Source organism: Ranitomeya imitator, chromosome 1 (assembly GCF_032444005.1).
Source record: "Ranitomeya imitator isolate aRanImi1 chromosome 1, aRanImi1.pri, whole genome shotgun sequence".
Lineage (NCBI taxonomy): Eukaryota > Metazoa > Chordata > Amphibia > Anura > Dendrobatidae > Ranitomeya > Ranitomeya imitator.
In genome coordinates this window covers 751910995-751937677 of record NC_091282.1, presented here as the reverse complement: position 1 = coordinate 751937677, position 26683 = coordinate 751910995, and the positions used below count along the sequence as shown (strand labels likewise).

Here is a 26683-nt window from a genome sequence, read left to right as displayed (position 1 = left end):
TGCCATTCGGACTTGCCAATGCTCCATCAGTGTTTCAGTCCTTTATGTGTGACATCTTCCGAGAGTACCTGGATAAATTCCTGATTGTGTACTTGGATGACATTTTGATCTTCTCGGATGATTGGGAGTCTCATGTGAAGCAGGTCAGAATGTTGTTTCAGGTCCTGCGTGCTAATTCTTTGTTTGTGAAGGGATCAAAGTGTCTCTTTGGTGTTCAGAAGGTTTCATTTTTGGGGTTCATCTTTTCCCCTTCTACTATCGAGATGGACCCTGTTAAGGTCCAAGCCATCCATGATTGGACTCAGCCGACATCTCTGAAAAGTCTGCAAAAGTTCCTGGGCTTTGCTAATTTTCATCGTCGCTTCATCTGCAATTTTTCTAGTATTGCTAAACCATTGACCGATTTGACCAAGAAGGGTGCTGATGTGGTCAATTGGTCTTCTGCTGCTGTGGAAGCTTTTCAAGAGTTGAAGCGTCGTTTTTCTTCTGCCCCTGTGTTGTGTCAACCAGATGTTTCGCTTCCATTCCAGGTCGAGGTTGATGCTTCTGAGATTGGAGCAGGGGCTGTTTTGTCGCAGAGAAGTTCTGATTGCTCGGTGATGAAACCATGCGCCTTCTTTTCCAGGAAGTTTTCGCCTGCTGAGCGAAATTATGATGTGGGCAATCGAGAATTGCTGGCCATGAAGTGGGCATTCGAGGAGTGGCGTCATTGGCTTGAAGGAGCTAAGCATCGCGTGGTGGTCTTGACTGATCATAAGAACTTGACTTATCTCGAGTCTGCCAAGCGGTTAAATCCTAGACAGGCTCGTTGGTCGCTGTTTTTTGCCCGTTTTGACTTTGTGATTTTGTACCTTCCGGGCTCTAAAAATGTGAAGGCGGATGCTCTGTCTAGGAGGGTGTACCTCCGTGCCGTTAGTTCGGTACGGAGGGTCTTTTTGCCCCCTTTGCGTGGTTTTTGTAGGGTTTTGTGTTGACCGCAAAGTTACCTTTCCTATCCTCGCTCTGTTCAGAAAGTCGGGCCTCACTTTGCTAAATCTATTTCATCTCTACGTTTGTCTTTTCATCTTAACTCACAGTCATTACATGTGGGGCTGCCTTTTCCTTTGGGGTATTTCTCTGAGGCAAGGTAGGCTTATTTTCTATCTTCAGGCTAGCTAGTTTCTCAGGCTGTGCCGAGTTGCATAGGGAGCGTTAGGCGCAATCCACGGCTGCCTCTAGTGTGGTTGGAGAGGATTAGGGATTGCGGTCAGCAGAGTTCCCACGTCTCAGAGCTCGTTCTATGTTTTTGGGTTATTGTCAGGTCACTGTATGTGCTCTGACCTCTATGTCCATTGTGGTACTGAATTACCTTATCATAACAGCCTCCTCTAACTGACTTCTCCAATTCCTCCATTTGCAGCTGCTGAATGTCCACCATAAGCCATTTTTATACCTCCCTAAATGGGCTGACTCCCCCCACAGGGCCATGGTCACCACCTGGCGCAAGCACCCATGCGAGTGCCGTTTGCCTGGACAGGTGGGTGGGCCCACTCTTGGGCGACGGCACTGGCACAGGGTCCCTCATAGTACAATGAAGTGTCTCTGATGGTGGTGGTGCACAACCAACTTTAGACACACTGTCGTAATATGAGGGGCCCTGTGCCAGTACCGCCGCCCACGAGAGAGTGTTCCCCCCCAGCTCGAACAGTGCTCTACCACTTGCAATACTTACCTCTCCCTGCTCCACCACTGTGTAGTCTGTGCTGTTAAGTCCTTCAATGGCACTGTCAATACAAATTTGTTGAAATGATAGAGGATAGTTAAAATATACAGGGGCCCTGGCCTCCATTTAGACCAGTTAATACTTTGCGCCTACTACCACTGTCTGCTACTCAGCAAAGGAGCCCACCCCTGTACCAAGCTATACCACCTTGCACTCATTACAGTTGTCCTCCACAGAACAAAGCAATGCCGCCTGTTTATTCCTGTTACCAATTTTGAACTGCATTTAGCCTACTTTATTATTTGGGCCTACTAACTGTGTTTCCTCCTCATCCTGCCCATTGCCCAGCCACTGCTAGATGAGTCTGCTGGTACATTGACCCAGACCACTACATTCCCTTTGCACTCTACACAGCCAGAATCTGACCCTGCTGAAAGTCAGGTTCGCCTTCCCGCATACTATACCACCTTACACGGGGACAAAGAGGAAGGTGCACATGAAAGTGCAGGTTCCTTCATCAGGTGGGGGGGCATACTCGTTGGCGACGTCACTGGCACAGGGCCCCTCATAGTACGCAAAAGTGTCTCTGGCAGTGGGAGGCGCCACCCGCCATCAAACACACCGCCGTACTATGAGGGGCCCTGTGCCAGTGCCAACGAGTGGGCCCCCCCTGCTTGCTCAAGATCACAGCACTTGCAAAGTTGAAATACTTACCTCTCCCTGCTCCACCGCTGTGAAGCATTCCGTGCTTCCTGGGCCCACGAAAATCTTGAGCCAGCCCTACCCCCCCACAACTTTAGCCAAATGATCCCCAGTTTTCAATGCCTTACTATTATTATAAAGTAAATTAAGATTGACAAGCTTAAGTAATAAGAATTGATGTTTTTGGCATTAAAATGGGCACTGTAGGTGTTTTCCTGTCCTCCACTCACTGCCGACTTTGATTCCCCATCGACTTGCATAGGGTTTCGTGTTTCAGTCGGCCCCCGACTTTTCGCAATAATCGGCCAATTTCAACCGACCTGACTTTTGACAAAGTCGGGTTTCGCGAAACCCGACTCGATCCGAAAAAAGTAAAAGTCGCTCAACTCTAGTGATCACTATTACCTGTACACAGACACTGCATACTAAGTACAGATTTCCTGTGTATAATGGCACTGATGGTGAGTGATAGTATTGTGTTTTTTTTAATTACTGATCAGTATTGTAGTATTCAGTCACTATGTGGTGGTAATATGTGGACATGGTGTTGCGGTATTTGTCCCTTGTGTGTGCAATTTGGTCACTATGTGGTGGTAATATGGTGTCTGGTCATGGTGCGGTGGTATTTGTTTCTTGTATGTGATATTATTCGGTCATTGGTGGTAATATGTGGTCTGGTCATGGTGTTGTGGTATTTGTTCCCTGTATTTGATATTATTCGATCACTGTGGTGGTAATATGTGTTCTGGACATGGTGTAGCAGTATTTGTTCTTTGAATGTGATATTATTGGTCATTTTAAAAATTGAAAAATAAATAAAAATATACCTAAATTGTATTGCATATTTTAACAAATATTTAATAGGTTACAGTAGAGTAGGGCCAGGCCAAAAGTGTCTACCGTGTTATGGTGGCGGTTTAAAAAATCTTTTGGCCAAAACAAAAAGCTGACAACTATGTGTGATCTGGTGATGGGAGCTGTTAATGTGTGATAGGTGAGAAGTGGAGTTTTTCCAAGAGAGAGCGGTGGGACTGTGGACAGTTCAAGCGGTGTAGCGTTGAGGTGAGGCTGGGGTGGAGCCTGGGCGGAGTCTCAAGGGGGCCCCGAAAATTTTGCCAGTATGGGGCCCCAAAAGTTCTAGTGGCAGCCCTGCCCCTACATATTCCCGTCTGGCCATACAGAAATGTAGATCTGGTGAATGAACCTTGGACTGTCATTGCCGTGCTTTGGAAACAGAAATATATTTATACAAATAGTTCATTTCTATTTATAATCCACTATATTCAGTAAGAAATGAACAATTGCACAATAATTTTACGTGATCACTGTTTATATCAGGATGTGGAGAAAGCAAAAACAAGAAATCTATATTACTCATTACTGTCTTTTACTATTATAGAAAATGAATAGATATTAAATTAATTGATCTATAGAAATATAGTGCTCAGCATAAAGGAGTATACCCCCTTTGAAAAGTATGATATTAATCAATATCTTGCTGAGCACAAAAGCAATTTCTAAAATGTTGAAAGGACTGAGTGTGAGTGGCATGGAACCTTTTTTAACCCATAACATAAAACTAAGGTTAATAATGTACGGTAACTTTCATTACAAAATCTTCAATTTTACTCAAGGTAGTTGACGCAAAAATGAGTACACCCCACATTAAAACTACTACAAGTAGTATTTTGTGTGATCTCAATGATTTTTAGGGACAGCACCAAGTCTTCTAGGCCTGGAAGGAACAAGTTGGCAAAATATTGCAACATTTATCTTTTTCCATTCTTCAAGACTAACAACTTTTAGAGCCTGGATGATAGATGGAGAGTAACGACAACTTGTCTCTTCAGAATTCCCCAGAGATATCTGATTGGGGTCAGATCGGAGACACTTGGCCACTGAGTCACTTCTTCAGAAATGCAACAGACGTGTTTTGTATCATTGTCATGTTGGAAAAGTGCACTTCTAAAGAGGGCACAGACTGATGGCGGCATCTTCTCTGTCACTATAGAGCTGCCATCAGTCCGTGCCCTTGGTACACGTGCAATTTTCCAACATGACATTGACACAAAAAACACATCCGATGCATTTCTGAAGAACAGCGCTGTACTGTATATTAGATAGAAAAATCAATAGGTTACAGAGAGACAGCATAACCCCCAAAATTCAGAAACCTCTTAAAAAATATGGTAATTACCGTAAAATGCTGCAATTCTTAACTATTCGGATCCAAACGCAGATCCCATTCTCAGAGGACGGTCCACCCAGTTTCTCTATGACGAATGTTTTATACCTAAATTGAAAAAATAAAATGTATATTAGTCCAATCTGGGCTCACGCAGAGATTTCCCGCCATTTTCACTGCACGCACACGTCACAACTTTTTGGTTATTTTATATCTATGCTCTTGGAGTGTTTTTGTGGCGTTTGTTTCATCCTAAATAAGAAAAAGCAAAACAAGAAAATGCAAACAGTGAAATAATAATGTAAAGCCTTTTTTACTGTATGTAGAACTGCACTTCCAGTATTCAATATAACAAGGACATAATTCTCCTGCCACTAACACATGTAAGCCACCGTCAGACACTTGTGGCTGTTGTGCAGTTTCATAAACAGTGCCACCCTTGTCCATAGACTGTGTCTGGTACACCAGTTCATCCTTTGAGCTTTAACCTGTCACACCTCAGGGCCTATTAAAGTAAAAGAGCCACCTTCAGCAGCACTAAGACTGCATTCTGTGAAGGTGGCTCTTATGTTTATTATCCCTAGGAATGCTGAAATAATGAGTTTCATAAATTTCCCTCCATACCTCTATTGAGTCAGGGAGGTATGTTTTCTCCCCCTGACTCAACTGACTCGCAGTGGTCCATCATCCCCCTCTGGCCTCCGGGAGCCGCCTCCTCTCTTTCTCGTGATGTCACCGGCGCCTATACTCTGCAATCAGTTCTCGGGCATGCGCTGTGCACACTGCCCAGGAACTTACATCAGGTGATGTAAGGATATCGCGCCTGCGTGTAGCGGAGGCCCCAGATCCCGCCCCGCAGTGTGTTATGATTAACACTGAGGGGCTGGGAATCTGGCACCTGCACAGTGTGGATCTCTGCACCTGTCCCCATCTCCCTCCGCCTCTTTCCTCCAGAGATCCTTACTGCGCAGGCGCCAGATCCCCAATCCAGCAGTGAATACCTCATAACACACTGCAGGGCGGGATCTGGGGCCTCCGCTACATGCAGGCGGGATATCCTTACATCTCCTGATGTAAGATCCCGGGCAGCGCGCACGGCGCATGCCCGAGAACTGATTGCAGAGCGCAGGTGCCGGTGACGTCACGAGAAAGAGAGGAGGCGGCGCCCAGAGGTCAGAGGAGGATGATGGACGGCTGTGAGGCGGTTGAGTCAGGGGGAGAAAACATACCTTCCTGACTCAATCGGGGTATGGCGCGCAATTTATAAAACTCATTATTTCAGCATTCCTAGGGATATTAAACATAAGAGCCACCTTCACAGAATGCAGTCTTAGTGCTGCTGAAGGTGGCTCTTTTACGTTAATAGGCCCTGAGGGGTGACAGGTTCCTTTAAAGCTCCAGGGCCCAACACACATCTATAACAATGTTGACACCTTATGATGGGGTAGATGGGCTTATGGGTTTTCTCAGAAATCAGGATAAAATCAGCAAAGCTAGATCCAGAAATATTTGGACAGTGGCTGAATCTGCATGATTCAGGCTCTGCATGTTGCTATTTATTTTTAGTTTTGAAACAACTGAGATGCAATTGAAGTGGAGACTCAAGTTTAATGTAAGGGGTTGAACAAGAATATCACGAGAAACAGGAATTGCAACCATTTTTCTAAAAAGCTTCCTAATTTCAGGGGCTCAAAAGTACAGGAATTGGACAAGTTTATTTTACCATAAATAAAATGTTAATTTTTTATAATTTGTAGAGATCATCCACCATTGCTGTCTTCTGTGGACGTCCATGCCTTTTTGAGTTCCCAGGCTTACTAGTGCTCTTATTTTCCACAATGTACCAAACTGTTGGTTTGGTCACTCCTAATATTTCTGCTATCTCTGTGATGGATGTCTTCTTTTTTTTCAGCCAAATGAGGATCTGTTTCTCTTCCCTTGAGAGCTATTTTGGCTGCATGTTGTATGTTCACAACAACAGTTTCCAAATGCAAATGCCACACCTGGAATCAGTTCCAGATCTATTACCTGCATAATTGATGATGAATTAACGAGGGAAATGCCCATGCAGCCAATTAAAGGGAACCTGTCACCCCCAAAATCGATGGTGAGGTAAGCTCACCGTCATCAGGAGCTTATCTACAGCATTCTGTAATGCTGTAGATAAGCCGCCGATGTTACCTGAAAGAGGAGAAAAAGACGTTAGATTATACTCACCCAGGGGCGGTCCCGATGCGGTCTGGTCAAATGGGTGTCTCAGGTCCGCTCCGGCACCTCCCGTCTACATTCCACGACGTCCTCTTCTGGTCTTCACGCCGCGGATCCGTCGCAGGCGTACTTTGTCTGCCCTGTTGAGGGCAGAGCAAAGTACTGCAGTGCGCAGGCGCCGGGCCTCTCTGACCTTTCCGGCGCCTGCGCACTGCAGTACTTTCCTCTTCCCTCAACAGGGCAGACAAAGTACGCCTGTGCCGGAGCCGCGGCGTGAAGACCAGAAAAGGACGTCATGGAATGAAGATGGGAGGTGCCGGAGCGGATCTGAGACACCCATTTGACCAGACCGCAGCGGGACCGCCCCTGGGTGAGTATAATCTAACGTCTTTTTCTCCTCTTTCAGGTAACATCGGCGGCTTATCTACAGCATTACAGAATGCTGTAGATAAGCCCCTGATGATGGTGAGCTTACCTCACCATCGATTTTGGGGGAGACAGGTTCCCTTTAAAGAGTTTCTGAGATAATTGTACAATTACTTTTGGTCTCATTAAAAAGTGGTAGCTACATATTTAAGAGCTATAATTCCTAAACCCTTACTCCAATAAGCATGTGAATCCCTTCAAATTAAAGCTGAGAGTAGGCACTTTAAGCCCATATTGATTATAGAACAGCATCTTGAATACGTTTGGGTAAATGGGTAAGCAGCTAAACTGCCAAAACTTGTGTCATTATTAGTGATGAGCGAGTATACTCGTTGCCAGGAAAGCAAATATGTATATATACAGTTGTGGCCAAAAGTATTGACACCCCTGCAATTCTGTCAGATAATACTCAGTTTCTTCCTGAAAATGATTGCAATCACAAATTCTTTGGTATTATTATCTTCATTTAATTTGTCTTAATTGAAAAAACACAAAAGAGAATGAAGAAAAAAGCAAAACATTGATCATTTCACACAAAACTCCAAAAATGGGCCAGACAAAAGTATTGGCACCCTCAGCCTAATACTTGGTTGCACAACCTTTAGCCAAAATAACTGCGACCAACCGCTTCCGGTAACCATCAATGAGTTTCTTACAATGCTCTGCTGGAATTTTAGACCATTCTTCTTTGGCAAACTGCTCCAGGTCCTGATATTTGAAGGGTGCCTTCTCCAAACTGCCATTTTTAGATCTCTCCACAGGTGTTCTATGGGATTCAGGTCTGGACTCATTGCTGGCCACCTTAGAAGTCTCCAGTGTTTTCTCTCAAACCATTTTCTAGTGCTTTCGAAGTGTCTTTTGGGTCATTGTCCTGCTGGAAGACCCATGACCTCTGAGGGAGACCCAGCTTTCTCACACATTATGCTGCAAAATTTGTTGGTATTCTTCAGACTTCATAATGCCATGCACACGGTCAAGCAGTCCAGTGCCAGAGGCAGCAAAGCAACCCCAAAACATCAGGGAACCTCCGCCATGTTTGACTGCAGGGACCGTGTTCTTTTCTTTGAATGCCTCTTTTTTTTCTCCTGTAAACTCTATATTGATGCCTTTGCCCAAAAAGCTCTACTTTTGTCTCATCTGACCAGAGAACATTCTTCCAAAATGTTTTAGGCTTTTTCAGGTGAGTTTTGGCAAACTCCAGCCTGGCTTTTTTTGTCTCGGGGTAAGTAGTGGGATCTTCCTGGGTCTCCTACCATACAGTCCCTTTTCATTCAGATGCCGACGGATAGTACGGGTTGACACTGTTGTACCCACGGACTGCAGGGCAGCTTGAACTTGTTTGGATGTTAGTCGAGGTTCTTTATCCAACATCCGCACAATCTTGCGTTGAAATCTCTTGTCAATTTTTCTTTTTCGTCCACATCTAGGGAGGGTAGCCACAGTGCCATGGGCTTTAAACTTCTTGATGACACTGCGCACGGTAGACACAGGAACGTTCAGGTCTTTGGAAATGGACTTATAGCCTTGAGATTGCTCATGCTTCCTCACAATTTGGTTTCTCAAGTCCTCAGACAGTTCTTTGGTCTTCTTTCTTTTCTCCATACTCAATCTGGTACACACAAGGACACAGGACAGAGGTTGAGTCAACTTTAATCCATGTCAACTGGCTGCAAGTATGATTTAGTTATTGCCAACACCTGTTAGGTGCCACAGGTAAGTTACAGGTGCTGTTAATTACACAAATTAGAGAAGCATCATATGATTTTTTGAACAGTGCCAATACTTTTGTCCACCCCCTTTTTTATGTTTGGTGTGGAATTATATCCAATTTGGCTTTAGGACAATTCTTTTTGCGTTTTTTTCATTTAAGACAAATTAAATGAAGATAATAATAACAAAGAATTTGTGGTTGCAATCATTTTCAGGAAGAAACTGAGTATTATCTGACAGAATTGCAGGGGTGTCAATACTTTTGGCCATGACTGTATATATACAGTCAAGAGAATGCAAGAGTGTGCAAAGCAATCATCAAAGCAAAAGGTGGCTACTTTGAAGAACCTAGAATATAAGAAATAACTTCAGTTGTTTCATACTTTTTTGTTAAGGATATAATTCCACATGTGTTAATTCATAGTTTTGATGCCTTCAGTGTGAATGTACAATTTTCATAGTCATGAAAATACAGAAAAATCTTTAAATGAGAAGGTGTGTCCAAACTTTTGGTCTGTACTGTATATACATGTATATACTAATGAAACCTAAATGTATATGCGGACAGGAGGTCCAGAAATTCTTTGATAGTGACTAGTGATGAGCGAGTATACTCGTTGCCCGAGTTTTCCGAGCACGTTCAGGTGATCTACGAGGATTTGTGACTGCTCAGAGATTTAGTTTTCGGCGCCTCAGCTGAATGATTTACAGCTGCTACACAGCTTGAATACATGTGGGGATTCCCTAGCAAATAGGCAACCCCCACATGTACTCAGACTGGCTAGCAGCTGTAAATCATGCAGCTGCGTCAACAAAAACTAAATCTCCAAGCAGTCACAAATACTCGGAGACCACCAGAGCATGCTCGGGAAAACGAGTATACTCGCTCATCACCAGTCACTATCCAAGTATTTCTGGACCTACTGTCCACATATACATTTAGGTTTAATAACTACATATATATATATATATATATATATATATATATATACACATACACACAGTGCCTACAAGTAGTATTCAACCCCCTGCAGATTTAGCAGGTTTACACATTTGGAATTAACTTGGCATTGTGACATTTGGACTGTAGATCAGCCTGGAAGTGTGAAATGCACTGCAGCAAAAAAGAATGTTATTTCTTTGTTTATTTTTTTTTTTAAATTGTGAAAAGTCTTTTCAGAGGGTCATTTATTATTCAACCCCTCAACCCACCAGAATTCTGTTTGCTTCCCCTAAAGTATTAAGAAGTAGTTCAGGCACAAAGAACAATGAGCTTCACATGTTTGGATTAATTATCTCTTTTTCCAGCCTTTTCTGACTATTTAAGACCCTCCCCAAACTTGTGAACAGCACTCATACATGGTCAACGTGGGAAAGACAAAGGAGCATTCCAAGGCCGTCAGAGACAAGATTGTGGAGGGTCACAAGGCTGGCAAGGGGTACAAGACCCTTTCCAAGGAGTTGGGCCTACCTGTCTCCACTGTTGGGAGCATCATCTGGAAGTGGAAGGCTTATGGAACTACTGTTAGCCTTCCACGGCCTGGACAGCCTTTGAAAGTTTCCTCCCGTGCCGAGGCCAGGCTTGTCCGAAGAGTCAAGGCTAACCCAAGGACAACAAGGAAGGAGCTCCGGGAAGATCTCATGGCAGTGGGGACATTGGTTTCAGTCAATACCATAAGTAACGTACTCCACCGCAATGGTCTCCATTCCAGACGAGCCCGTAAGGTACCTTTACGTTCAAAGCGTCATGTCAAGGCTTGTCTACAGTTTGCTCATGATCACTTGGAGGACTCTGAGACTGACTGGTTCAAGGTTCTCTGGTCTGATGAGACCAAGATCGAGATCTTTGATGCCAACCACACACGTGACGTTTGGAGACTGGATGGCACTGCATACGACCCCAAGAATACCATCCCTACAGTCAAGCATGGTGGTGGCAGCATCATGCTGTGGAGCTGTTTCTCAGCCAAGGGGCCTGGCCATCTGGTCCGCATCCATGGGAAGATTGATAGCACGGCCTACCTGGAGATTTTGGCCAAGAACCTCCGCTCCTCCATCAAGGATCTTAAGATGGGTCGTCATTTCATCTTCCAACAAGACAACGACCCAAAGCACACAGCCAAGAAAACCAAGGCCTGGTTCAAGAGGCAAAAATCAAGGTGTTGCAGTGGCCTAGTCAGTCTCCTGACCTTAACCCAATTGAAAACTTGTGGAAGGAGCTCAAGATTAAAATCCACATGAGACACCTAAAGAACCTAGATAACTTGGAGAAGATCTGCATGGAGGAGTGGGCCAAGATAACTCCAGAGACCTGTGCCGGCCTGATCAGGTCTTATAAAAGACGATTATTAGCTGTAATTGCAAACAAAGGTTATTCCACAAAATATTAAACCTAGGGGTTGAATAATAATTGACCCACACTTTTACGTTTAAAATTTATACAAATTTAACTGAGCAACAAATCTTTTTGGTTTGTAAGATTTATGCATCTGTTAATAAATCCTGCTCTTGTTTGAAGTTTGAAGGCTCTAACTTATTTGCATCTTATTAATCCTGCTAAATCTGCAGGGGGTTGAATACTACTTGTAGGCACTGTGTATATATATTATATATATATATATATATATACACATATGCTAGGCAAAAAGGCCAAGGCTTGAGAAAGGCTCAGAGCGAGCCGAAACGTCGCGAGATGTGGGTCTGAAATAAACTTCACAGCTTTTTTCACCTTCATTACCTATTGGAGTGCTGCCTTCCGTTTTTTGCCTAGCATATTACTTGGATGGACATGAGGACGGTCTTTTCTAGGAGGCCTGGCACCCATTGGTGAGCGTTGTGCTGCACTCATTTTTCTTTATCTATATATATATATACATACATATACATATATATATATATATATATATATATATATATATATATATATATATATATATATATATATATATATATATATATACACATACATACATAAATAAATGTATATATATACAGTTGTGCTCAAAAGTTTACATACCCCGGCAGAATTTTTGCTTTCTTGGCCTTTTTTCAGAGAATATGAATAACACCAAAACTTTTTCTTCTCCACTCATGGTTAGTGGTTGGGTGAAAACATTTATTGTCAAACTACTGTGTTTTCCTTTTTTAAATTGTAATGACAACCCAAAACATCCAAATGACCCCGATCAAAAGTTCACATACCCCATTTCTTAACACTGTGTATTGCCCCCTCTAGCATCAATGACAGCTTGAAGTCTTTTGTAGTAGTTGTGGATGAGGTTCTTTATTTTCTCAGATGGTTAAGCTGCCCACTCTTTGTAACAGGCTGGGTGGTGGAACCACTACTGTGCCAAAGCCCAAGGAAGACCTGGAGGGGCGTGACTAGGAGCCTCACCCAATCTGTTCATGGACACGCAGCAGCTAACGACACCGCAGTCCGTGGAGAGACAAGGGAGGGGATCCAGGTGCTACTCCAGGACTGACCTTGGGTAGATGGTGGCTGACCCCTAGGAACGGATAGCTGGAATGACCCGGGGAATATCCATCAGATGCAGGCAGAATAGATGAAAGGAACTGCAGGTGCAAACAGGACAGTCTGATGGACAGATGAGCACTGGCGGGTGCAGCTGGCTCGGCTGCCGTTGAGGTGAGCACTGGCGGGTGCAGCAGACTCGGCTACCATTGAAGGAAGCACTGGCGGGTGCAGCAGACTCAGCTACCATTGAAGGATGCACTGGCGGGTGCAGCAGACTTGGCTACCGTTGAAGGAAGCACTGGCGTGTGCAGTGGACTCGGCTACCGTTGAAGGAAGCACTGGCAGGTACAGCAGACTGAGATGCAAGTACTCACAACATTGCACAGGCACCTCCATGTTGGAAGCGGCAGTTTAAATAGTAAGAGACCTCCAGCTATTGGTTGGGGACACTTTAGAAGAACGCGTGCGGCCCTTTTAAGAAAGAGGAGGTGTGCGCGTGCGACCTAAGCACAGTGCCTGGATACTTGCTAGGACTGAACGCACCCTGGGCAGCAGCAGACCTGGAAGGAGCAAGATGGGAGCTTCGGCCGTGAGTATGCTGGTGGCTCTGCAGGGAGAGAGGGACTGCAGGCAGAGATGCGGGTGCTACACTCTTCTTGGCAAAAAGCCTCCTGCGCACTTGAGATCTCCCCAGAGTGGCTCAATGATATTGAGGTCAGGAGACTGAGATGGCCACTCCAGAACCTTCACTTTGTTCTGCCAGAGCCAAAGACAGGTGGACTTGGCCTTGTGTTTTGGATTGTTATCATGATGAAACGTCCGAAAACCTCCGATGTGCAGCTTCTGGGCTGATGTGTACAAATTTGCCTCCAGTATTTGCGGATAACGTGCTGCATTAATCTTTCCTTCAACTTTGACCAAGTTTCCTGTGCCTTTGTAGCTAACCCCTTAAGCCCCAAGGGTGGTTTGCACGTTAATGACCGGGCCAATTTTTACAATTCTGACCACTGTCCCTTTATGAGGTTATAACTCGGGAATGCTTCAACTGATCCTGATGATTCTGACATTGTTTTCTCGTGACATATTGTACTTCATGATAGTGTTTCTTCGATAAGACTTGCGTATATTTGTGAAAAAAAATGGAAATTTGGCAAAAATTTAGAAAATTTAGCAATTTTCCAACTTTGAATTTTTATGCCCTTAAATCACAGAGATATGTCACAAAAAATACTTAATAAGTAACATTTCCCACATGTCTACTTTACATCAGCACAACTTTGGAACCAAAATTTTTTTTGTTAGGGAGTTATAAGGGTTAAAAGTTGACCAGCAATTTCTCATTTTTACAACATGATTTTTTTAGGGACCACATCTTATTTCAAGTCATTTTGAGGGGTCTATATGATAGAAAATAACCAAGTGTGACACCATTCTAAAAACTGCACCCCTCAAGGTGCTCAAAACCACATTCAAGAAGTTTATTAACCCTTCAGGTGTTTCACAGGAATTTTTGGAAAGTTTAAATAAAAATGCACATTGCCTCGTCTGAGAAAAAGAGGACTTAAACTCTATAGCGCCACCTGTTGGAAGCAGCGATCCTACAAGTCACAATCAACCCTTTAAACGAGTCGTGCAATATGACTTAGGATAAAAGCCAAATCAGTATCAATTCGCAGACACGGTGTTTCGGGCTGTTGGCCCTCGTCAGTGCGAAGCATGAGAACTAATTTGGCTAGGTGGGAGGCTCTGGACTGGGGTCTAAGGGGTATTGTTTCTCCTTATGGAGTGACATACCATCTCTGGCTTGTCTGGCAATTTACATATTATATTTCCCAGAGGAGCATTGCATGGCGAATAAGCCTCCTTACCTTGACAAGCCAGAGATGGTATGTCACTCTCCATAAGGAGAAACGATACCCCTTAGACCCTAAATAAAAATGAACATTTAAATTTTTTTCACACAAAAAAGCTCCAATTTGTTTTATTTTACCAAGGGTAACAGGAGAAAATGGACCCCAAAAGCTGTTGTACAATTTGCCCTTAGTATGCCAATACCCCATATGTGAGGGTAAACCACTGTTTGGGTGCATGGCAGAGCTCGGAAGGGAAGGAGCGCTATTTGACTTTTCAATACAAAATTGACTGGAATTGAGATGGGACGCCATGTTGTGTTTGGAGAGCCCCTGATGTGCCTAAACATTGAAACCCCCCACAAGTGACACCATTTGGAAAGTAGACCCCCCAAGGAACTTATCTAGATGTGTGGTGAGCACTTTGACCCACCAAGTGCTTCACAGAAGTTTATAATGCAGAGCCATAAAAATAAAAAATCATATTTTTTCAAAAAAAATGATCTTTTCGCCCCAATTTTTTACTTTCCCAAGGGTAAGAGAAGAAATTGGACCCCAAAAGGTGTTGTGCAATTTGTCCTGAGTACACTGATACCCCATATGCTGGGGTAAACCACTATTTGGGTGCATGGCAGAGCTCGGAAGGGAAGGAACTTATCTAGATGTGCCCCAAGTGTTTCACTACAGTTTATAATGCAGAGCCGTGAAAATAAAAATTATTTTTTCCCACAAAAATTATGTTTTAACCCCCAGTTTTGTATTTTCCCAAGGGTAACAGGAGAAATTGGACCGCAAAAGTTGTTGTCCAATTTGTCCTGAGTACGCTGATAATCCATATCTGGGGGGTGGACTGCCGTTTGGGTGCATGGCAGAGCTCGGAAGGGAAGGAGCACCATTTGGAATGCAGACTTAGATGGATTGGTCTGCAGTCATCACATTGCGTTTGCAGAACCCCTAATGTACCTAAACAGTAGAACCCCCCCACAAGTGACCCCATATTGGAAACTAGACCGCCCAAGGAACTTATCCAGATGTGTTGTGAGAACTTTGAACCCCCAAGTGTTTAACTACAGTTTATAACGCAGAGCCGTGAAAATAATTTTTTTTTTTCCACAAAAATTATTTTTTAGTCCCCAGTATTGTATTTTCCCAAGGGTAACAGGAGAAATTGGACCCCAAAAGTTGTTGTCCAATTTGTCTTAAGTATGAGGATACCCCATATGTGGGGGGAACCACCGTTTGGGTGCATGGCAGAGCTCGGAAGGGAAGGAGTGCCACATGGAATGCAGACTTAAGTGGATTGGTCTGCAGGCGTCACGTTGCATTTGCAGAGCCCCTGATGTAACTAAACAGTAGAACTTCCCACAAGTGACCCCATATTGGAAACTAGACCCCCCAAGGAACTTATCTAGATGTGTTGAGAAAACTTTGAACCCCCAAGTGTTTCACTACAGTTTATAACGCAGTGCCGTGAAAATAAAAAATCATTTTTTTCCCACAAAAAGGTTTTTTTAGCCCCCCCAAATTTTTATTTTCCCAAGGGTAACAAGAGAAATTGGACCCCAAAAGTTGTTCAATTTGTCCTGAGTACGCTGATACCCCTTATGTTGGGGTAAACCCATGTTGGGGCGCACGGGAGAGCTCGGAAGGGAAGGAGCACTGTTTTACTTTTTCAAAGCAGAATTGGCTGGAAATGAGATCGGACGCCATGTCATGTTTGGAGAGCCCCTGATGTGCCTAAACAGTGGAAACCCCCAATTAGAACTGAAACCCTAACCCTTGCCCCAACCCTAACCTTAGCCCCAACCCTAACCTTAGCCCCAACCCTAACCCTAACCCTAGCCCCAGCCCTAACAATAACCCTACCCCAACCCTAGCCTCAACCCTAGCCCTAGGCCTAAGCCTAGCACTAACCCTAGCCCTAGGCCTAAGCCTAGCACTAACCCTAGCCCTAACCCTAACCCTACCCCTAACCCTAACCCTAACCCTACCCCTACCCCTAACCCTAACCCTAGCCCTAACCCTAACCCTAACCCTAATGGGAAAATGGAAATAAATACATTTTTTAATTTCATTATTTTTCCCTAACTAGGGGGGTGATGAAGGGGGGTTTGATTTACTTTTTATAGCATTTCTTTAGCGGATTTTTATGATTGACAGCCGTCCAAGACTGAAAGACGCTTTTTATTGCAAAAAATAGTTTTTGCGTCTCCACATTGTGAGAGCTATAAGTTTTCCATATTTTGGTCCACAGAGTCATGTGAGGCTTTGTTTTTTGCGAGACGAGTTGACGTTTTATTGGTAACATTTTCGGGCACGTGACATTTCTTGATCGCTTTTTATCCTGATTTTTGTGAGGCAGAATGACCAAAAAAAAGCTATTCATGAATTTTTTTTTAAGGGGGTGTTTATACCATTCCAAAAAAAAAATTTAAATTTTGGTATCATCACTCCAAGTTAGCTTGTTCCATAAGTTTTGAGGCTTGTCTTGCTGTTTTGCGTATTGTAGGCGAGATACTTTGTGACATTTGCACAGTAATGACTGGTGAGTCAACCATGCAACCCATTTTTCTTCAAGTGCCTCCTTATTGTGCATCTTGAAACAGACACACCGCTAGTTTTCAAAGAGTCCTGTATTTCAGCTGATGTTATTTGTGGGTTTTTCTTTGCATCCCGAACAATTTTCCTGGCAGTTGTGGTCTAGCTGACCATAGTTTTGTTTTTACAGATCCCCTGATTTTCCATTTGTTAATCACAGTTTGACCGCTGCTGACTGGCATTATCAATTCTTTGGATATCTTTTTGTATCACTTTCCTGTTTTATACAATTCAACTACCTTTTTCCGTCGATCCGTTGACAATTCTTTTGCTTTCCCCATGACTCACAATGCAGAAACGTTAGTGGCTGGATGAAAGATGCAAGAGTCTGTCTGGATCCCAGAAACTCACTCAGCTTTTATGCACACACACTGATTACAAGCAAACAGGTCACAGGTGAGGATGTTACCTTTAGTAGCCATTCAAACCCACTTGTGTCAACTTCTGTGCATGTTATCAGGCCTAATCATGAGTATAGAAAAAGTTTTGGTGTTATCATTCATATTCTCTGAAAAAAGGCCAAGAAAGCAAAAATTCTGCCGAAGTGTGTAAACTTTTGAGCACAACTGTATCCACAGTTTATCAGTTACATCATGACCCTTTCTGTTTGCATCTGGAATACATATTAGTCATCTGAGTGCAAAAAACACAAAATGTCAAGACAAACAGAGATAAAGAATTATTCAAAATAAGAGTAAAATGCAAAAATTACTTGGAAACAATTATATTTAGCTAATGAAGATCTAAAAAAAAAAAAGGATGTGCAATGAAACCACACAGTATTCTTGCCTACACTGTCAACGGACCATGTACATGTGCACAGAAGGGACTTTCATACCATGATTTCAAGACATGAAACTTGCAGACTGTATGAGTATCACAGGCAGCTCAATATATTAGATTCACATTTACTAGACTTGATAAAACCCGATCGCAGCCATAGCATAAACTCAGTTGTGTAAGGGGTAGTAATCGAGTTCCCACAGAAGTGCATCCATGTTCCTTCATACAGAGGCATGTGAAGACTTATTGCAGCATGCTCCATCAGATGGCATGTGCCAGGAATATTCTCCCCTGAAAACATTGATTCTAGAGTAAAATATCCACATCCGTAAAAGTCTAAAACTTTATAATATGACATGTTTTATCCCGAACAGTAAAATGCCATTAAAAAAAAAAGTAGAATGCCAGAATTGCTGATTTTAATTTTTTAAAAGTAGTAAAATTCAAAATGACTTGTATAAATTTAGCATTGCCATAATCACACTGAGCCGCAAAATAAAGTTCACTTTTTACTTTTATTACCCAGTGGAAGCCGTGAAACAAACCTCAAAATTACTGATGGTTAATACTGATGAAATTCACGTCCAAACCTCTGATTAATGAAGGTCTGTGTTTTTACATACGAGAAAAATGTTGGACATCTGAATGAAATGTAAGAGATATTATAACAAAAGGGCTAAGTGCCCCATAAACAGGTTATTACCTGGTCACAAAATGCAAAAATTCCTCCCAAACCAAGGACTGTAGCCTACAAACTAAGGTATCCCCAAGATCTTCAACTGCCTTGCATATTCTGGTTCCTTCCTAAATTTGAAGACAAGACAGGGTTGAGGTTAGTGTGTGGCTTAAGTTTTACACATTTCCTATTTTAAAATCCATTGCTTGTGTGGGACATGGGAACGTCCCCTGCTTCTGACTACCTCGTTTACTTACAATCATTTAGGGAAGCAAAAACAGATAATTTCCCATAAAAAAAAAAGTTCCCTAAATAAAAATGTTTAAATGTTTTCAGCTAGCATTATTGTGAAGAGGTTGAGGTTTGGAGACACTACATGTACAGTATAAATTAGGAAATGACTCGTATGCGCACAGTTATCATCTAGGTTATCCTCTTTTATGAGTAGGAGACCATTTTGCGGGGATGAAAAGAGCAAGTGCCTAGGGCGGCAAGAAGGGAATGGCGGAACGTTACAGAAAAATTAAAGAGGTTGTCTGAGCATCTAATATTTAATTAGGACAGTTCATCAATCTCAGATCTGTGAAGATCTGACATGAGTTTGGAGGCCCCCAGAGAAATCCCCATACTTTTCAGATGGTTGCACGACCCGGCCAAAATCGTCAGGTTCATCAAACATTCACCTAATGGGTATGCACTGAGATTTAACATGCCAAGAGATCTTTAATATCATAACTTACAATTCTCCCGAAATACTTGAGAAATTTCCAGTAAAAGAGCAGAGCTCCATCCTCGGGCGGCACTAACCAGACATACAGCCAGGTCCAAAAATAATTGGTTTTATGCAATGGCAAATATGTAGAAGGAGTAAAATACCTAGCACAAATGTTACCTGTAAGACATCAGTGAAATAATACCGAATTTCACCGCCTGGATACGAATTCCACACGATTTCACTCTGAAGAATTTCAACTAATGTTCTATACATTGCTTCCTGCAATGGAAAGATGATGGGTTTCATCATTGCACTGAAAATATTAATACACTACTTTATTATTACTATATACTATCCATAAAATTAAAGGTCTGAATGTTATCAGAAAAAAATAATTTTTTTTTTCGGTCACAGTGCCACTCTTGACTATAGGTTGAGTTTGGAATTGCAGTTGCGCCCCATTCATGTCAATGCAGCAATACCAATACAGGCTAATATGACTTGCAGCACACGCGAAAATTCATAGTCCCTCTTGAATACATTTCAGGCGCAGAGTCCCAACACTCAGGACTCAGAATCCTTTTTGGACATACACCCATATGTAAAAAAGAAAAAGGCGACAGCCTCCGGCCAAGAGTTGGGACCTCTAAGACTTTATCAAAGGACCATTCCCATCTTTCGTATTTGTGGCATATTGGCATGGCAGGTCATGCCATAAATGTAGAGTTGATATACTTCCCATCACTTAGAGCCTCATGTACCCCGAGAACAAGGCTTGGTTGCCTACCGCTGTGAGAGGAGAGGTGACCGCGTTTGTGCGTCTCTCTTCATTCATTTCTATGGTAGCACCAACCATTTTCTGGGCTGCCGTAGAAATGAATGGAGAGTGCCACTCCTCACAGCGTATGAGGGTCTCAGCGGTGAGACCTACACCATTAGGACAATTATAGTGTATTCTGTTGATATGCCACCATAGGAACCAGATGTGACATCCCCTTTAATTCAGCATAATTCATATGTAATATTGCAATCCCCGTGTGGGTGAAAACAAGACATGTCGACTTATCGCTCCAGAGAGGACAGGGCAGGCCGCGTGGTCTGCAATCCTTCTTTCTTGTGGGAGTTGTGTACTGTTAATTTTATTAGCAGTTTTGATAACAGGATCAGTGCCCGACCCAATTTGGTGTATGAAAAGTCACGCATCCAGTTCTGATATTATGGTAGTAGTCAGGAAATTATTGGGGCTGTTCATCAAAGTTTTCACTCCAGAATACTGGCATAAAATGCTTTGAAGAGTTGCGCACAAATTTTGCAAGTTATGCCGTTTTCACACCAATTTGAATTGGTTCTGCCAAAATGGATGAAGTTGGAGAGGAGCCGGGGCTGAACCCATCACCTTCACCAAAAGTGCTACTGGAATAGGATTTCTGCAAAGCTGTAATTCAACATGTCTGCTTCATCTCCCTTCTATTAAGGAAGAGTTGGGAAGACCCCATTCACCTTAGATAGCTGACCGCTCATGTCCAATATGGGGGATCTGTGGACTTAAATCTAATGTGTATGGGGGCGTATACTACTTTATTGCTCATTTGCTTGCTAAATGCAATAAATGGAAAGTTATGCAACTTTCTAAATAGTCTTTATGAATTCTCAACCGTTTTGCCGCAGTTCTTTATGTAGCTGAGTGATTTGGATAATTATTATTATTATTATTTATTTATATAGCACCATTGATTCCATGGTGCTGTGCATGAGAAAAGGGGTTACGTACAAATTACAGATATCACTTACAGTAAACAAAACTAACAATGACAGACTGATACAGAGGGGGGGATGGCGAGGACCCTGCCCTTGCGGGCTTACATTCTGCAGGGATTATGGGGAATAATCTTTACAAATCCATCAGAGACCCAACTCCTGGATTTCTCTCTTTACTCTCTGTCCTTTCACTCAGTGTTAGAGATCACAGCAGGAGGGAGTTGTAAAAAGATCTGAAATGGACAGGGTAAAAAGTATGTAAAGTCTTAAGGAGAGCAAAGAAAATAGACTCAGGCTGCAAACAAGGCGAGGACATAAAGAGAAAATAGGTGCAGGATAGAAGCTGTACTGATAGATGATGTAAGTGAAAACAGCAGCACCCTGCATACATTAACCTCACATCCAGCCTATATTACAGATGAGGGACACTTCTACCAGAAAACTATGTGAAATACAGATCGCTGTAAACTTTATATTGGGAGGTCTGGAAATGAATGCAAAAATGGAGTTTTCAGCCTAAAACTTAGAGCAATTTGATTAACTAAAAATGTCCTCTAATAGATGTAAAAATCATTTGTTTTCCATGCCAAAAGTGTCCATAGTCTTTAAGAGTGTCTTGTAACAAATATCCCACCCATTGAAGTGCGAGAACGCAAGGCTAAATTAACTTACACGTCCAGTAGAAGCTATCTTGTCCCCACTTTTGAAGAACCAGTTTCCAAGCAGCATATGATCAAAATCTTCTGATCCAACCCGGCACTTGCACAACCTGTATGTGGATGCAGGCATTATTACATCATATATAAAACAGCAATACAAAGTATTCCATTTTTCTTATATAGTCTACAGGCATAGTATGGAGCTATTGTCACTCGTAGTCGTAGAGGGAGCTCAGGGCATTAGCACCCAAAAAAATCCAGGTAGGTGCTGGGGTCCGCTGAGCCTGCTGTGAGGCCGACTGACCCACATTTATATTAGCGACATCTGCTATATATAGATAGACAGATAGATACAGTAGATAGATAGATAGTTGATGATGAGATCACTGCATGCTCCCCAGAGAGAGGTTGGACATGGTGGGAAAGTCCCTTTTGGCCTATCTGCAAGGGGGCACCCCGTGTGGCACCCCGTGTTGCACCCCGTGAAAATTGGTGCATAGGTTGAACCCCATACTGGTGGCAGCAGTCAGCAAAAAAATAGTAATTAACCTGTGAGTCTGTGGGAGACATAAGCAGCTTTATATCAGAAAAACAGAGCTCTGGCTTAACAAGAAGTTAACAAGAAAGTAAGACTAACATGGAAACAATGTATCACATCATGAATGTTGTATTACTGGCACAGTTCTCTGGCATCTATCTCTTGGAAAGAATTCCATGTTTTTTAATGTTTCCATGCAATAATATAAATTTATAAGACGGGGAAATTCCCAGCCCTCCAGAGACGTTGGGAAACTCCAAATCACAAAAAAAAGTTTCATTTTCTGTTTGTACAGAAATAATCAGGCATTAATTGCGGTAATTAGTTATTTAACTTTGAAATGCAAAGCACCCACATTGTGAGTGCAGCCAAAGCAGAGAATGAATGACAAGACATGTCAGGAGGATACCTGCAGAAATGGATTCTCATCTGAATACGGACTGAGTGCTTTGTGGAGAGCAGGACTTGATGCAGATGTAAGGAGGTGGCAATGACCCTCGCGTGCTTCCTCTCTCCTGAACACTGAGCACATGTGTCACGTGCGGCACCCTGACAGTTATTCATGATCACTAATGCTAATGTAATGTGCGGTTCTCTAATGTTCATTAATGTGTGTCATGTATTGTCATGTGATGCATTTGTTATATACTTTGTGTAAGCTTAGGGACAGTATAGGACCGTAGGGGGATTAGAACAGAGGGGGCACATTAGAGATAGAGAATCGGATAGATAAGAGTATTAGTTTAGGTACGGGCAGCAAGGAGTTAAGTAGATGGGAGGGGCACAGAACAGAGCAGCACAGAGCAGGGAGATATAGGACAGACACTTCCTGGTTCTGTCAGACACCTGGGCAGTCTGCCCAAGGAGCAGAATGCATACAGTGAGAGACAGTTACAGTCTGTGGGGCATACGTCTGCAGATGGCACAGTAAGGGGCCCCACGGCTGAAGAATAGTGCAGTTGGGCACCAGCTCAACAGGACCATTCCCAAGAAGGATCTGGGGTCTACGCCCAGGGTGGGAGCAGCTGAGATGGCATTCCCAGCACCTTTCCCTATTGGAACCGGACAAGGGGCTGACAGGGAGCTGGTGATGCTGAAGGTACAGATGGGACATGAACTGTCCAAAGATGCTGCCCAGATGGCAGAGGAAATGACACTTCAGACAGGACAGAGTCTGGCTAGAGATACGGCCGTGAATGCCAATAGTAATTTGAAAGAAATGACAGAGATACTAGAGTCTGCTCGTATGGCAGAGGAAGAGAAAGTACATGAAACGTTGCCCTGCGTGAACTGTGCTGCTGATGTGAAGAATACGTAAGAAGATGTCTCTGTGTTTGAACTGTGCTGTTTGTGAGATGAATATGCTGCTGTCTAGTAAGGTTAAGCTGTTGGAAAAAGAGCTCATCTCTGAAGTGATTTGCAGAGCTCATGAATGTGGAGCCGGCATGGCAGCAGCTGAGGGTTATCTGACAGAGCCCATGAGTGTGCAGTGGAGCATGCTGCACAAGGGACTTTATTTATCTTTTCTTGTACAAAGTGCTGGGGTGCTCATTGACTGTTGCTTAGTGAACTCGCCTGTGACTACCACCCCTTGACACCTTGTTACACGTACATAACCTTATAGACTGTTTTGCAATTTTTACTGCCAACAACCTCGACCTCGAGGGGTAGAAAATGTACACCTTGTAATTCAGCTTGAAGCCTCCGAGTCCTGATGCCAGGGTGGTAGCTATAATTGGTGCAGAGGTAGAAGCCCATCTCATGTGATCATAGCCAAATGTCCTGTCTGCCATCAGTATTCTTACATTCTTATCAACATTTAGAACTGGAAAACTGAGAGTTGGATTGACCTAAAAAATGCCCAGGAATGCCCTCATTGTTGTGCCTCTGCCTAATGCAAAACTTTTAAATGGGACCCCCAATCTTCATATGCTATTTACAACACTTATACTAATATTAATTTGGGGCTTCTAGGGAACGATTGCAAATGAAATATCACCCGTGATGGTAATTGCCAAAACATCTGTTCAAATAACAAATTGCAGAACTGCTACTTTCTAAGTAGCAAAACTATAAGCAAACCAATAGTTTAAAGGGAAATTCAAACCATTACAAGCAGACTGGTTGTGGCCATACCAATCACTAGAGTGAGACTTCAGTATCTGTACCCCATCAGTACATCTGTGGTGGGAGGCTTTGTGTGAAGCTCTATGAGAACGAGGCAAGTGAAAATAGTAATAGACATACATTTAAGGTTGGTTATTCCTTTAATATGTGGCATGGTTCTATTCTGCACCACTAGCATTATATAGATTCAGAAAGAGACAAGTAGCTAAGGTTTCTTTTGTGATATTACAGTACTACATGTGTCCTGGATGAGTATACATGTTATTCTAGTCTTGACCTGTGAATAACTCCTGGCTCCGATCACTTAAATGCAAGCATTTTTGTCCTAGAAAAAAAAAACAATTTTGTAACACGAATATGTTCAAAATTTTGGACAAGTTAGTCTTCCACAGCCTCTATGCATCACGGTACATAGCTGACTGCAGACTGAGTTACCAGTAAAACTGTCAGCGAGCTTGTAAGACTGTACAGCCTTTAACTCTTCTTCTTCTAAGGAAATTAACCAGACTGTCCAGGACTTTAAAATTGATGACTTATCCTTATGATAGGTCATCAATGTCTGACCGGTGGGGTTGCGGCACCATCACCAATCAGTGATTCCCGATGCCGGCGATGAATCAAAGGGTGGATGTGCAGTACACGACTGCGGCCACCAGGCCCGGACTGGCCATTTGGCAATTCTGGCAAATGCCAGAAGGGCCTGTCTGGTTGTGGGCTGCCTTGTCTGGAACATTGTTAACAGAATCTGTGTTCTCAAGACATCCATAATTTTAAGAATTGTGATGGAGCACAAAGTCGCTGACTCCGTCACTTACCCCAGCAGGTCACGGGTATCATTAGCATATTGGTCTTGTAGTAAATCTTACTTTCCTCCATCCAGGGAAAGATTAGTAATATATTCCATCCGGTGCTTGGGGACGGGGACAACATGGGCCTGTGTGATTTCAAATGCCAGGGCTGAATTTCAGCCCCAGTCCGTACCTGGCGGCCACTATGCAGTTGAAGGAACTGTGCTGTGCAACTCCGCAACTAAGCAGTCCAGGGCAGCACTGGGAACACCTGATCAGTGGGGGGTGTCCCAGATGTAGCACCAACACCTATCAATAAACTATCTTAAGGATACATACTAATCAAAAAAGGTAGAGGAAGAAAGGGGAAAACATCCAGCGCCGTAGATAATGGTAAAGTTAAAAAGTATGAGAGTAATACAAATATTGTAAATTTGTATTTTACCATTTTCTACGGTGTAGGTAGTTTTCCCTTTTCTTCCCCTCTCTTTTGTGATTACTTCCTTGATTGCTCAAGGTTCAGGGCCTGGAGGATTCCTTGCACAGTTCTCCTTCATTTGTGCGTTATTGATGGCAGTGAAGCAGAAAGCTAAAACATTTTTAATGATCAACTCAAAGTTCAACTTTCACTGTTCAGGAAAAGAAATATAAGGCTTACAAAGCCAGCTGTCAGATGAGCGCACTGATGGATTCACCGTTACCTCACTCTGAAATCTGCTATATGTCCAGTGATACACAGAGGATATAGAATCCAAACACTCAAAAATTAGTATCAAAACTCAATAGCAAAATTGCTTTATGGCCAGAAATACAAGCATTTAAATAAAAAGAAAAAAGTCCCAAGAAGGTGGGCTTACATATGACAATATTCCAGACTACCGGGGTTTTACAAGGTTAAGGATGTGATGGATGTTCCCGTCAGTATGGAGGTGAGCATCTAGCGACAGGTCATAACTTACCTTGTCACTGCTTTTACCGTGGTTCATCATAGTTTTGATTTTGCAGAAATTCGCGAATAAAGACGTTAATAAAGGGTAAACCCAGTATTTGTGAGATTAGGATGACTGTGTTTTATATATAGTTTGCATTCTGACTTCCAATATGAAATCTGGTTTGATCAACTGTAGATATTGTGCAAGAACGCTTTTCTATTTCCCATGAGGTACATCTGGGCGACATTTTATAATAAGCCTTTAGTCCGGCATATTTATTGCTTTGTAACATTAAGGCTAGGTGCACACGTCGCAGAACTGCCACGGAAATTTCGGCGGCAATTCTGCAACTCCTGCCGCGGGTATATCGCATGTGGAATTGGCATGCATATTCCTGCTAAAAACTAGCGTTTTGCAAGCATAATTAATTTGCAGAATGCTAGCGTTTTCCAAGCGATCTGTAGCATCGCTTGGAAAACTGATTGACAGGTTGGTCACACTTGTCAAACGTAGTGTTTGACAAGTGTGATTAACTTTTTACTATTGATGCTGCCTATGCAGCATCAATGGTAAAATGAGATGTTAAAAATAATTTTAAAAAAAAAAATGAAAAAATGGTTATTCTCACTTTCCGAAGGCAGCCGATCTCTTCAGCGGTGCACGCGGCGGCTTCTGTTCCTATAGATGCTTTGTGTGCAGGACCTGCGATGACGTCACGGTCACATGACCGCGATGTCATCGCAGGTCCTTCACACAAAGCATCCATGGGAACGGAAGTGGCCGCGTGCACCGCTGAGAGGCGGGAGGACTCCGGGGCCATCAGAAGGTGAGTATATCACTATTTTTTATTT

General features: G+C 42.9%; 1 protein-coding gene across 1 annotated transcript in view; it reads right to left on the bottom strand.

Annotated features, from left to right (window-relative positions):
• LOC138645463 (uncharacterized) overlaps positions 1–26683 on the bottom strand; it is a 93408-nt gene that overhangs the window by 45918 nt on the left and 20807 nt on the right. The window contains exons 3-6 of the mRNA XM_069734807.1: positions 21461–21557; positions 19208–19309; positions 18343–18443; positions 4602–4697 (exon numbers count right to left, since the gene is read on the bottom strand). Of these exons, the coding sequence (XP_069590908.1) occupies positions 4602–4697; positions 18343–18443; positions 19208–19309; positions 21461–21557 (396 nt within the window). The remainder of the gene's footprint in view (positions 1–4601; positions 4698–18342; positions 18444–19207; positions 19310–21460; positions 21558–26683) is intronic.